We start from the raw sequence: 14,646 nt of genomic DNA, 5'->3' as shown, positions 1-14,646 counted from the left end.
TTCATCCATATGTTTATCCAATGACCATTTAAATGCCCTTAAAGTTGGCAACTACTGTTGCAGGCAGTGCGGTTGACACCCCTACTACTCTCTGAGAAAAGAAACTACCTCTGACATCTGTCCTATATCTATCCCCCCTTAATTTAAAGCTATGTTCCCCCATGCTAGCCATCACCATCCGAGGAAAAAGGCTCTCACTGTCCACCCTATCTAACCCTCTGATTGTCTTATATGTCTCGATAAGGTTACCTCTCAATCTTCTTCTCTCTAACGAAAACAGTCTCAAGACCCTCAGCCTTGCCTCATAAGACCTTCCCTCCATACTAGGCAATATCTTAGTAAATCTCCTCTGAACCCTTTCCAAAGCTTTCACATCCTTCCTGTACTGCAGTGACCAGAACTGCACATAATATTCCAAGTGCGGCTGCACCAGAGTTTTGTACAGCTGCAGCATGACCTCGTGGCTCCAAAACTCAATTCCTCTACCAATAAAAGCTAACACACCGTATGCCTTCTTACAACTCTATCAACCTGGGTGGCAACTTTCAGGGATCTATGTTAGTGGACACCGAGATCTCTCTGCTCATCTACACTACCAAGAATCTTACCATTAGCCCATTTGGATGTGCACAGTATTTCTGCACTGCATTGGCTGGGTGCAGCTCCAACAACACTGAAAAAGCTTGACACCATCCAGGACAAACTAGCCACTTGATTGGTATCACATTCACAAATATTCACGTCCTCTACCACTGATGCTTAGTAGCAACACTGTAGTATTTACAAGATGCACTGCTGAAATTCACAAGGTTTCTTTGATTACATCTTCCAAACGCATGACTACTGCCAGTTAGAAGGACGAGGGCATTGGATATATAGCTCCTGGGAATGGCAAACAGGGAAAAATTGCCACCATATTTTTCAGAGAGAGACCTCAAGGTCCTGCTGGGTTGGCTGCTCTTTCTGCAGAATCAGCAATTGAGGCCACTATCCTGGGGTCCAAATCCTGGAAATCCCTCCCCAGCAGCACTGTCAGTATATCTGTACTGCAGGACTGCAGCAGTTCAAAAATAGATCCATCACCATCTTCTTAAAGCAAAAAAGCTATAAATACTAACATTGAAATTCAGAATTGAATAGACAAAGGTTTCTCATCCACGCTGACCAACTGTGCTTCAGTGCCTCAGTAAACAGGCCATTATTCTGCTGAGAAGCTGGCTTGTATGGACATCACTGACTTCAACCATATCCTCACACAATGGCCCAATGTACTTCCCAACTGGGACAACGGACTCTTCTCAGGGGAACAATGTATATTTACACCTTCACCCTGAGTTCTGAGGCAAATTAGGGGCCAGATCAATTTAGAATAGATCAACTTAGATTGATACTTATGTTCTCTGGTTTCTATCCACTATGGCAAAGACCTACCTTGTAGTCACTTGCAGGCTTTGGGATAATACATTCTCATTGTGTATCAAACATGTTTGGTTGTTTACTTCCATGAATGTGTTCTGCTATTTGTATGTGTAGGTATACCTGGTTGTGTGGTAAGTCTGAAATATGCAGTCGTACAGGATACATATTGTATTAATCTGTCATGTGTTCATTTGTGTTTCATAGAATGCAGTATCATGTGCATGCAGTAGGACATATAAATGAGTGCTGATTGCCTGTATGTGACTGCATTTTCATTTGTATTCTGGTTTGATATGTATAAACATAGCAGCATACTTATGTGTGCGATTTGTTTGTGTGAAATGTATGTGTTTGTGTGGACAAGCTATGCCTGTGTGAGGTACATGTGACCATATGACCATAAAACATAGGAGCAGGTGCAGGCCATTCAGCCCATTGAACCTGTACTGCAATTCAATGAGATCATGGCTCAACTTTACTTTCATGCCTTTTCCCCATATCCTTACTGATTAAAACCTGCCTATCTCAGCCTTGAGTATACACTTAATGACACAGACTCAACAGCTGTCTGTGGTAAAGAATTTCACAGATTTACAACACAGTTAGAGAAAAAAATTCCTTCTCATCTTAAATGTGCAACCTGGGATTATGCCTTCTGATCCTAAACTCTCCAACAAGGGTAACGACCTTTCCACATCCATCCTGTCAAATACTCTGAAAATCTTGTATGTTTCTGTATATCAATGAGTACAGGCCCAATTTACTCAACCTCTCCTTATAAGACAGTCCCTCAATACCCGGTATCAGCCTAGCGAACTTTCTTTAATAAAAATCACACAATACCAGGTTATAGTCCAACCTGCTCCTTCATCAGGTGGTTGTGGAGACTAAGATTATGTAACACACAGAATTTATAGCAAAAGTTTACGGTGTGATGTAACTGAAATTATGTATTGAAAAGGACCTCGATTGTTTGTTAAAGTCTCTCATCTTTTAGAATGATCATGTTAGTTTCAGTTCTTTCATATGTAAATCGCAAAACTTTTTTTAAAAGTTACATTCTTAAGTGAACTTTAACAATTGGTGTTATGTTGGCCCAGATAATGTATTGAAGGTGTTAACTTCCCCGTTTGAGGCTGTCTGTGCCACAAAGGTCAGACTGATTCTAATCTAAAAAACGGATTTACAGAATCTTACATGGATTCATGCAGGTTTTGAGCAAAGTAAAATGTAACTCTGCAAGTACAAATTCACACCACATGCACACATACACATATAAGTTTGTGGCATAGACAGTCTGCCATCTTCAGGGAACAATGGACCTGAACACCCAGATCTCTCTTTATGTCAATCTTCCCCAGAACTTTTTCATTTACTGTATAGTTCACTCTTGAATTGGATCTTCCAAAATGCATCACCTCGCATTTACCCAGATTGAACTCCATCTGCCATTTCTCTGCCCATCTCTCCAATCTATCTATACTCTGCTATCGTCTCTGACAGTCCCCTTCACTATCTGCTACTCCACTAATCTTGGTGTCATCTGCAAACTTACTAATGAGGCAACCTAACACCTTCCTCCAAATCATTTATGTATATCACAAACAACAGTGGTCCCAGCACGGATCCCTGTGGAACACCACTGGTTACAGGTCTCCATTTTGAGAAACTCCCTTCCACTACCACTCTGTCCATCTAGCTAGAACACCCTGGACCCCACATGACTTCACCTTCTTCATCAACCTGCCTTGGGGAACCTTATCAAACGCCTTACTAAAGTCTATGTATATGACATCTATAGCTCTTCCATAATCAATCAACTTTGTCACCTCCCCAAAGAATTTTATTAGGTTTGTAAGTCATGATCTTCCCTCGACAAAACCATGCTGCCCATTACTGATAAGCCCATTTTCTTCCAAATGAGAGTGGATCCTATCCCTTAGTATCTTATCTAGCAGCTTCCTTCCCACTGACGTCAGGCTCACCGGTATATAATTACCTGGATAATCCTTCCTACCCTTCTTAAACAAGAGGACAATATTAGCAATTCTCCAGTCCTCAACGACCTCATCCATGTTCATGGATGCTGCAAAGATATCTGTTAAAGCCCCAGCTATTTCCTCTCTCACTTCCCTCAGTAACCTGGGGTAGATCCCATCCAGACCTGGGGACTTGTCTACCTTAATGTCTTTTTGAATACTCAAAACTTCCTCCCTCTTTATGCCAACTTGACCCAGAGTACTCAAAGATCTATCCCTAACCTCAACATCCGTCATGTCCCTCTCATCAGTGAATACCGATGCAGAGTACTTGTTAAGAATCTCACCCATTTTCTCTGACTCCACACAAGACTTTCCTCCTTTGTCAACTGTAAAGTGCAAATTAAATTAAATCTGTACAGAATTAAAATTAAGACTTTCTCATCCAATAACTACACTCAGTCTTAGTGTGCTCAAGAACCTTCCTGATGATTTTAGAACATACATACAAGACAAGTGGAAACAGTTCAACCTTTCATCACCACCAATCCAGAACCAAGGTCACTCCAAACTCTGCAGTGCACAGATGAGACCTGTACGCATAAACAATTTGAGGCTGAGCTCCAAACTACAATTCATTCATCCTTCGAGGCATATGAGAGAATGGGCCTTGGGGGCTAAACATCTGAGAAACAAAGATCCTCTACCTGCCCACTCCTGTCACACACCACTGCCCCCCGATTATCAAGATCCATGATGAGCTACTGGACAATGTAGATCAACTCTCACCAATGGACAATATGAATCAACTCTCACCAACTTCAGAGAATCTCTAGCCCATGATCACCCAAATTAAGAAGCATCTACTAAGGAGCCATCCATTTCAAATGTTTCCAAAAGGTCCAGGTGGAGGCCAAGAACAAACAACCAAAGGGAGCATTTGGGGTTTCCGCCCACTGCCTCTTCAAACACTACTGTGCCCACCTGTGGCAGAGTGTGCAGAGCCAGCACTCATCTATATAGGTACTTCAGAATCGATAAGATCAGACTAGAAAAAGATCTGGAGTAAATGCCTAAGAAGAAAAGTGGGCATATTTGTGTTTGCTTGCATCTGTGCCTGTCTCTATGCATGTTATGTAAATGCATTAAGATCCTAACCTGGCAAATCCGTTCCTCCTTGGTTTCCTTGTAAAGTGCTATCAGGTAGTGAGTGATCAGCTTGGCTCCTTCAGTCTTTCCTGAACCACTTTGTCCACTATAAATAGAAACAAAAGAACAAATGAGTTTCAAAATACAATTCTTCCTTACCAACTTCCAGATTTCAGTAAAACTACTCCAGAGTCACGCCATCACTCCGAAATGACTCAAAATCACTTCACACTCCAAGCTCACTTGGAATCATCCCAACACTCTACTCACTTCAAAATCACTCAGAAGCATCTTATCACACCACAATCACTCCACAATCAGCCTGTCACTTGAGAGTTACTTTAGAATCATGCATCACTCCAGAGTCACCGTACAATCACTCCGCCATAGGTTGGGGCAGGTGGTGTTCGAAGATGCCATGTGTGGAATGCTCAGATTTCTCTGTGCTTCTTCTGCCAGTTGTACTTGTCCTGCAGACTTGATGGGCTGAAGGACTTCTTATATGCTGTATGATTCCATGAATCACTCCACAATTGCCCCAGAATCCCACAATTTACCTGATCACTCCACAATCAGCCTGTCATTCCAGAAACATCCTAATCAGAAGTACTCCAGAATCACTCCAAGTTTACTCCCGAATAACTTCACATTCACCTCAGAATTATCACTGAACCACTGTAGAATCACATCTGAATCACTCCAGAATCATTTCAGTGTCATTCCCGTATCATGCCAGAATCACTACAGCAGCATCCAGTGTAGAATGCAACATTGAGAGTTTACTCCACATACCTGACTATGATGCACTGTTCCCTCTCACAGCTCTGACTCAATGTATATGCAGCATCAGCAAGGGCAAAGATGTGCCTATGGATCAGAAAATATACATTACACACTTATTCTTTATCGAGATGGAAATATTGAGGAGCAGTTGAGAAGGGAACTTCAAGAGAGGCAGTCAGTAGCATCAAAAGGAGCAGGCAAGTGGAGAAATCCAGGTTAGGGCCTCATTATTTATAACCTTTATCAATGATTGCCAATGAAATCATAGTAGGGAGAAAGCATGTTGTCAAGTGGACGGAGAAAGTCTGTCTCAGGAATAAATCTAGAAACTCAGTAGGACTGACAGCAATTATGGAAGATTTTATCATCATTGTCAATACCCCACTAAGATTTTGGCAGTCAGGAGCAAGATATTTTCTCAAAATGGTATAGGTAATACTCAGGTACAGCATAGAGTTAGACACAGAGTAAAGTACCCTATACATTATCCCACCAAACACTCCCAGGCAGATCCAGCATGGGGTAAGATACAGAATAATATTTCCAATACACTGTCTCAACAAATACCCCTGCAACAGGTTCAGCATGATGTTAGAACAGTAAAATTCCATCTACACTTATTATTAAATATTTCTAGTACAGATACAGCACGGGATAAGATAGCGTGTAAAGCTCCCTCAAAACTGTCCCCATTGGACACTCCCAAGATGGGCGTAGCACTCGGTTAGATAAAGGTTAAAACTCTTTCTACATTGTTCCCATCAAACAATCCCAGGTGAGTAATCTCAAGTCACGAATACTATAGGATTCACTGAAATGTACATGACTAACACAGCAATAAGGATGATCTGTTTATATCTGTGAGGGGTGGAGGCAGATGCGATTTTTAGCATTGTTGGAAATTTTAATTTTGACATAGACAAACAGAGTTATTGCCTGAAGTACACTCCATGCTCCCAACATCACATGGCAACAAGCAGCGTGTGCTTTTACAGGATACATATGAAATGTTTAAATTTTAACAACAGTAAAGTTATTCAGGAAATTACTTTCAATTGAATGCAAGTTAATTGCCACTGTCAGGCAGTGTCTATGAATTAGGTAACTTAATCAATTTGCAGTGTTAAAGTTCAGAGACTGACAATTGGATTGGTTTGAGCAAATGGTCTGTTTCCGTGTTGTAAATCATCTGCAAAATATTTACCAGAGAGTTCACACTTGCACCAAATTCCCTATTTAGCTGTTGGTTCATGAAGCGTTCTGTTCTTGAATTGATCAATGCTTTACCACCTGTCTCTCCCATTCTTTATTCTTTGAGGAAAAGGAGCTGGGGTAGCATTGCAATATGGAGGAAAGCTGTTAGCTCCTATGAGGTGGAACATGTATGGGTGGAGCTTAGAAGCACCAAGGGATCAAAAAAGTGGGCATTATATACAGACCTCCAAACTGTAGTGGTAATGTTGGGGAAGGCATTAGAGCTACAGGCAATAAAGTTACCATTGAAATTATGGTTGACTTTAATTTGCATATGAATGGACAAATCAAATCAGTAACAATACTGTAGAGGAGGAATTTCTGGAGATGGTTTTCTGGATCAACACATTGAGGAATGAATTATAGGACAGGCAATTCTTGACTGGGTATGTCTAATGAGAATGGAATCTAGCTGTGTGGCATCTAGCTGTGTGAGATTCCTTGGGAATGCGTGACTACAATTTGATTGAATTCTTTACTAACGTGGAGAGTAACATAGCTGATTCTGAGTTGAAGGTCCTGAATCTAAATAGAGTAAACTATGATGGTATGAAGTTGAGCAGACTGTGATAAATTGGCAGTGTTATTTAAATGGATGGCGGTAGATAGGCAATAACAATCTTTTAAAGAGTGCATGGAGGAACTACAACAATTATTCATTCCTGTCTGGCATGGAAACAGAAAAGGTGCCCTGGCCATAGCAAACAATGGCAATTTGGGATAGTATTAGTTCAAGGAAAGGGTTTACAAATTGGCCAAAACGAATCGCAAATCTGAGGACTGAATGCAGTTTAGATTTTAGCAAAGAAGGATAAAAGATTGTTTAAGAGAGGAAAAATATAATATGAAGAGAAAAGATTAGTGAAAACAAATATAGGTTCCTTACAATTAGACTAGGGCAAGTTTTAATGGGGAAAAAAAGAGATGGCTAACCAACTAAATACATATTTTGGTTATGTGTTCACAAAGGAGGACTCAAAAAACATCTCACAAATATCTCAGAGAATATGGCCTGGCAACAGAAGGTATCTGAAGGAAATCAGTATTAGTAGGGAAATATTGTTGGGAAATTTGATGGAATTAAAGACCAACAAATCCCAGAGCACAATAGTCTACATCCCAGTGTAGGGGTCACTTTTCATGGAGGAGGCAATGGCCAAATGGTATTATCACTAGACTGTTAATCCAGAGACCCAGATAATGTTCTGGAGGCCTGGGTTTGAATCCTACAAGCCAATTAAAGTAAAATGCTGGAATTAAGAGTCTAATGACGACCATGTTGGGAAAAAAAATCTGGTTCAGTCATGTCCTTTATGGAAAGAACCTGCTATCCTTACCTGCTCTGGCCGACACGTGACTCCAGACCCACAGCAATGTGGTTGACTCTTAATGCCCTCTGGGCAATAAATGCTGCCCAGCCAGCGATGCCCTCATCCCATGAATCAATATGGGGAAAAAGAAATTATAAGCTCTGGAACTGTTCCGATGGATTGGAGGGTAGCTAAGGGAAACCCGTTATTAAAAAAACACAAGCAGAGATAAACAGGGAATTACAGACCAATTACTACGTTGGTAGTGGAAAAAATGCTTGGATCCCTTTTAGATTTAATAGCAGACCACTTTATAAAATACTGACAGGATTCGACAGAGTCTGCATGGATTTCTGAAAGGGAAATCGTGCTTAAGAAATCTACTAGAATTTTCTGAGGATGTAACTAGTCAAATAGACGAGGGGGAATCAGTGGATGTGATTTACTTGGTCTTCATTAAGGATGCACAAAAGAGATTACTGTGTAAAATTAAACTGTGTGGGTTTGGGAGTGTTCTGGCATGGATAGATAGCTGATTGATGCACAGGAAACAAAGAGTAGGAATAAACAGATCATTTTCTGTGTGAGTGCCCGGTGACCAGTGGATTACTACAAGGATCAGTGCTTGGAATCCAGCTATTCACAATAAATATTAATGATTTGCATAAGGGAACTAAAAATAATATTTCCAAGTTTGCAGAAGACATAAGCTGAGTGGGAAGTGAATTGTGGAAGGTTAAAAAATATGCTTTGTGTGATTTGGATAGATTGAGTGAGTGGGCAAATGCAAGGCAGATGAGTTATAATGTGGATAAATGTGAAGTTATCCATTTTGCTGGCAAAAACAAGAGGGCAGATTGTTACGTGAATGGTGATAGATTGGGAAAGGGGAAGGTGTAATGGGACCAGGGTGTCCTTGTTTATCAGTCACTGATGCAGGTAGGGGCGGCACGGTGGCACAGTGGTTAGCACTGCTGCCTCACAGCGCCAGAGACCCGGGTTCAATTCCCGCCTCAGGCGACTGACTGTGTGGAATTTGCACATTCTCCCCGTGTCTGCGTGGGTTTCCTCCGGGTGCTTCGGTTTCCTCCCACAATCCAAAGATGTGCAGGTCGGGTGAATTGGCCATGCTAAATTGCCCGTAGTGTTAGGTTAGGTTAGGGGTATGGGTGGGTTGCGCTTCGGCGGGTCGGTGTGGACTTGTTGGGCCGAAGGGCCTGTTTCCACATTGTAAGTAATCTTGTAAGTAATCTAATCTACAGCAAGTGGTGAAGAAGGCAAATGTTATTATTGCATTCATAGCGAGAGTACTTGAAATCTGGAGTAGATGTCTTGACACCATTGTACAGGGCCTTGGCAAGACCACAACCGGAGTATTATGTGCAGCTTTAGTCGCCTTAACTAAGGAAAGATGTTCTGGTTGTGGAAGGAGTGCAGCAAAGGTTTGCCAGACTAATTCCCAGGATGGTAGGATTGACATATGAACAGAAACTGGATCGGTCAGTGCTATATTCAATAGTTTGCAATAGAATTCAACAGAAAAGGAATCAGGAATTAAGAGTCTAGTGATGACCATGAATCCATTGTCAATTGTCAGGAAAAACCCACCTGGTTCACTAATATCCTTTACCTGGTCTGGCCTACATGTGACTCCAGACCCACAGCAATGTCATTGACTCTTAACTGCCCTCTAGGTAATTAGGGATGGTTAACAAATGCTGGCAAAGCCTGCGACACCCACTTCACATGAATGAAATTTTAAAAAAAACATTCACTGGAGTTTAGAAAATGACGGTGGACCTCATAGACACCTATAAAATTCTAACAGGACTAATCAGGGTAAATGCAGGAAGGATGTTTCCAATGACTGGGGAGTCCAGAACCACGGATCAGAGTCTAAGGACATGGGGTGGAACATTTAGGACTGAGTTGAGGAGAAATTTCTTCACCCAGTGAGTGGTAAACCTGAGGAATTCTCTGTCACAGAAACTGCTTATGGTCGTAACTTTGAATGTTTTCAAGAAGGAGTTAGATAAACTTCTTAAGTCGAAGGGAATCAAAGTGTATGGATTGAATGCAGGAACAGGGTGCTGAGTTGGATGATCGGTCACGATCATATAGAATGGTGGAGCAAGCTCAAAGGGTCGAAAGGCCCACTTTTCTATGTTTCCAATTTTCTATGTTTCTGCGTACCTTGTTTTTCTTCTCTAACCTTACAAAAGATGATAGTGTTATAACCACATTGACAAGAAACTAAACTAGACTAGCCACAGAGTTACTCTGACTACAAAAGCAGGTCAGAGGCTAGGAACACTACAGTAAATAACTTACCTCCTGACTACAAAGTTCAAGTCAGAGAATATGCCCCATTTGCCTGAATGAGTGCAGCTCCAACAACACTCAAGAAGCTTGACACCATCAAGGACAAAGCGACCTGCTTCATTGCTACTAAATCTACAAGCGTCCAATCCCTCAACAACTCTCAGCAGCAGTGGTATATACTATCTTCAAGATGCACTGCTAAAATTCATGATGGCTCCTTAAACAGCACCTTCCAAATCAATGACCACTTCCATCTAAAAGGATAACGATAACAAATACAAAGCAGCACAACCACCTGCAAGTTGCCCTCCAAGACATTCACCACCCTGAATTGGAAATTTACCACTGTTCTTCTAGTGTCACTGGATCAAAATTCTGGAATTCTCTCCCTAATGGCATTGTGGGTCTACCTGCAGCACACAGACTGCAGTGGTTCAAGAAGGCAGCTCACCACGCCTTCTCAGCAGCAGGTAATAAATACTGGCCAAGTAAACAGCAGCTCACATGGATGAATAAAAAAGTTAAGCAGCACAGGAATTGATCATTCAATCCCTCGAGCCCACTCCACTATTCAATAGCATGAAGGCTGGAGGGAGAGGGAGGGGAGGATATGCCAAACCATGAGATTGCAGGTTGTGCTCCAGTCTGCCACTGAGCCTCATTGATGCCCACTCTTGAGTTGCTACATCTGTTCAAGGTCTGGCCCATTTTGCACAGCGATAGTGTCACACAAAATGATGGTGAATACTCTCAATGTAAAGGCGGGACTTCATCTCCAGAAGGACTGTGTGGTGGTCACCCTCACTGATACCATCATGGACAAGTGCATCTATAGTTAGCCGATTGGTAAGGATGAGGTCAAGTATATTTTCCATCTTGTTTGTTCTCTCACCACCTGCTGTAAACCTAGTTCAGCAGCTATGTCCTTTAGGACATAATCAGTATACTGCAGCTGCTGAACCACTCTTGGTGGTGACATTGAAATCCCCCAGTCAGAGTACACTTTACACTTTGTCAACCTCAGTACTTCCTTCAATGTTATTCAACATGGAGGAGTACTGATTCATCAGCAAAGGGAGGACAGTTCATAGTAATCAACAGGAGGTTTCCTTGCCCATGTTTAACGAGGGGTCCAGAGTAATTTCTCTGGACTTGAGTCTCTCTAATTGGTTGTGAAGGGAAATAGGTTGAAGTTTTGTTTTGCTTTGTGCTTTAAGATCTTTCTCAGTGGGTTCTATATTGAGATAGCTTGGTTTTAATTTATTTCTTCTTTTGTGTAATAAACTTTTGTTCCATTGTTAAAGAATATCTGAATGTTTCAGTGACTAACAACCACATTAACTAACTAAACAAAAAAAATCTATGAAGCCAGGCACTTTATGCTCGGTTTGAGCAGAATGGCAGTGGAATGGTGTTACCTGCCCTGACAGCCCCGGATGCATCTGTTCCCTCAGTCACTGCTGCAGACGTCAGGTTGGCCTTCTTGAGAATGAACCAAGGAAAGCGAATGGCCCAGATGGAGCCCCTGCCATGCACTCAGATCCTGCATGGACCTGCTGATGAGTATTCGCTGACATCTTTAACCTCACCTTGCTACAATTTGAAGTCCCTACGTGCTTCAAGATGACCACCATCATCCCAGTACCAAAAAAAACACATGCAATATGCCTCAATGATTACTGTCCGGTGGCTCTGACCTTCACAATTATAAAGTGCTTTGAGAGACTAGTCATGGCTCACATCAACTCTTGCCTCCCTGCCTGCCTTGACCCCTTTCAATTTGCCTGCCAGTGCAATAGGTCCACAACAGACACCTTTTCCCATCCCTTTACTCATTCCAGGAACGGCATCAAAGGAGCAGGAGAATCGACTTTTCAGGCATTCTCCTGTTCCTTGGATGCTGCCTGACCTGCTGCGCTTTTCCAGCAACACATTTTTCAGCTCTGATCTCCAGCATCTGCAGTCCTCACTTTCTCCTAGCTCATTCCAGGAACATTTGAATAATGATACACATGTCTGGCTTCTACTCATCAACTCCAACTCTGCCTTCAACACTATAATCCTAACCAAATTAATCTCAAAATTTTGAGACCAAGGTCTTGGTTCCACCCTCTGCAACTGGATCCTCAGCTTCCTTACCCATAGACCACAATCAGTGAAGATAGACAACAACATCTCCCCTACAATAATCCTCAACACTGGCACCCCACAAGGATACATACTCAGCCCTCTACTGTACACCCATGAATGTGTGGTCAAGGTTTGTCCAAATGCCATCTACAAGTTCACTGATGACACCGTTGTAGGCTGAATATCAAACAATGACAAGACAGAATACAGGAAGGAGACAGAATGGTTGGTGTCATGGTGCAAAGATAACAATCTCTCTCTCAATGTCAACAAATCAAAAGAGCTGATTATCAACTACAGGAAGAAAGGAGGAGGACATGCCCCTATGCATCAACGGAGCTGAAGTGGAGAGGGTTGAGAACTTCAAGTTCCTGGGAGTGACAATAACCAATTATCTGGACCACCCCCACGTAGATGCGATGGTCAAGAAGGCACAACAACACTTCTCCTTCCTCAGGAGGCTAAGGAAATTCAGCATGTCCTTAAGGACCCTCACCAATGTTTACAGATGCAGCTAGAAAGCATTCCATCTCGATGCAGCACAGCTTGGTACGGCAGCTGCTCTGCCCAAGACCGCATGAAATTTCAGAAAGTTGTGGACACAGCCCAGACCATTATGCAAGCTAACCTCCCAGCCATTGGCTCCACATAAACTTTTCACTGCCACAGAAAGGCAGTCAACATCATCAAAGACCTCTCCACCCCAGTTGTAAACTCTTCCAACTTCTTCCGTCAGGTAGAAGATAAAAAAACTGAAACACACATACCAACAGGCTCAAGAAAAGCTTCTTCTCTGCTGTTATTAGCTTGCTGAATGGAACTCTCAGATTTCAAATCTAATGTTGATCATGCTTGGTACACTTCGTGTGCAGCTGTAACTATGTACACCTCATTTTATTAAATCACTCTATGATCATATGTCCTTGTATGTTATGATCTGCCTGTACTGCAGGCAAAACAAAACATTTCACTGTCCTTAGGTACATGTGACAACAATAAACCAAATCAAATCAAATCAAATCATACTGGGATCTAACTTATCCAAATGTACCACCAGCTGGGATCATCATAGTAATGAAGGCACAAGAGTTATTCGTAAACCACAACATGCTTGAACTTTGCATTCATTTTGAGGGAGAGAGGTGTGATACATGACTAATGCTTTAAACTTACATAATAGAAATTATGAGGGCATGAAAGCAGTGTAAACTAAAGTAAGCCAATAAATTAAGATAAGGGAAAGGTCAAAAGAGATGCACTGGTAGACATTTAAGGGAATATTAGAGAATTTATATGATAGATATTGTTATGGACCAGATCAGACCTCTCAAAACATTTCAACAAGGTAGCTCAGATGCGTTACTGGTAACATAAATACTGAAATGTTGTAAAGCCAACATCAAGCTCAAAGTCCCCTTCTCAACCATTGAATATTTCTGCTGATGCATGTTCAACCTCTGGAAGAAATACTCAATAGGTCCATCCATCTCCTTGCAAGAGCACAGCACCAACACCCACATCATATGCATTGATAGCTATCTTGAATGGCTTAGCATAATTAGGTGTGGCTAATACAAGGCAGCAGTTACCACAGCTTTCAGGCTGACAAATGACAGTCCACTGTCCACTGAAATTTGTTGTCTTTCTTTAGCAATTCAGTGAGTGCAGCAGCCACATTGTTAAAATTTGGTACAAATTTTCGATAAAATCCACTCAATCCCAGGAACCTTAGTACCACTCTTTTTGTTGATTATATGGGCAATTCCCCAATTGCCTTTGTTTTTGCATCCCATGGGGCTATTTGTCCATGTCCAAGAACATAGCCCAGGAAGGTGACTTGGCGAGTTCACTTCGAGCCAGGTTTATTACCAAGCCTGCTTTCCGAAGTCAATTGAACAAGTGTTAACAAATGTTGTAAATGTTCCTTCCATGTGTGACTAAAAATCATCTGGTCATCTTTATAAGCAACACAATTAGGTAATCTGGCAATGACCTTATTGTTTAGTCTCTGAAATGTGGCTGGCGCATCTTTCATGCCAAATGGCATGATTTTAAACTGATACAGTCCATTTGGCGTTAAACAAGCCAAAATTGCCTTTGCTCTTTCTGACAAAGGTACCTGACAGTAGCCGCTAAGCAAGTCCAACTTAGGAACATAAGTTGCTGGTCCCACCTTATCAACACAGTCTTCCAAATACATCAGTCTTTGTAACTGCACTGACTTTGCCTTAGTCCACACATAACCATTGGGTACCATCTGGCTTTGCCACCATTACTATGGGTGAGCTCCAGTCACTGTA

At 41.8% G+C, this 14,646-nt stretch overlaps 1 protein-coding gene across 1 annotated transcript in view; it reads right to left on the bottom strand.

Moving 5' to 3' along the window:
• LOC122562332 (unconventional myosin-XV-like) overlaps positions 1-14,646 on the bottom strand; it is a 447,653-nt gene that overhangs the window by 394,854 nt on the left and 38,153 nt on the right. Inside the window, exons 4-5 of the mRNA XM_043715207.1 lie at positions 5,340-5,414; positions 4,557-4,653 (exon numbers count right to left, since the gene is read on the bottom strand). Coding sequence (XP_043571142.1) covers positions 4,557-4,653; positions 5,340-5,414 — 172 coding nt within the window. The remainder of the gene's footprint in view (positions 1-4,556; positions 4,654-5,339; positions 5,415-14,646) is intronic.

Source organism: Chiloscyllium plagiosum, chromosome 24 (assembly GCF_004010195.1).
Source record: "Chiloscyllium plagiosum isolate BGI_BamShark_2017 chromosome 24, ASM401019v2, whole genome shotgun sequence".
In the NCBI taxonomy this organism is placed as follows: Eukaryota; Metazoa; Chordata; class Chondrichthyes; order Orectolobiformes; family Hemiscylliidae; genus Chiloscyllium; species Chiloscyllium plagiosum.
This window is presented reverse-complemented; position numbering and strand designations above follow the sequence as displayed.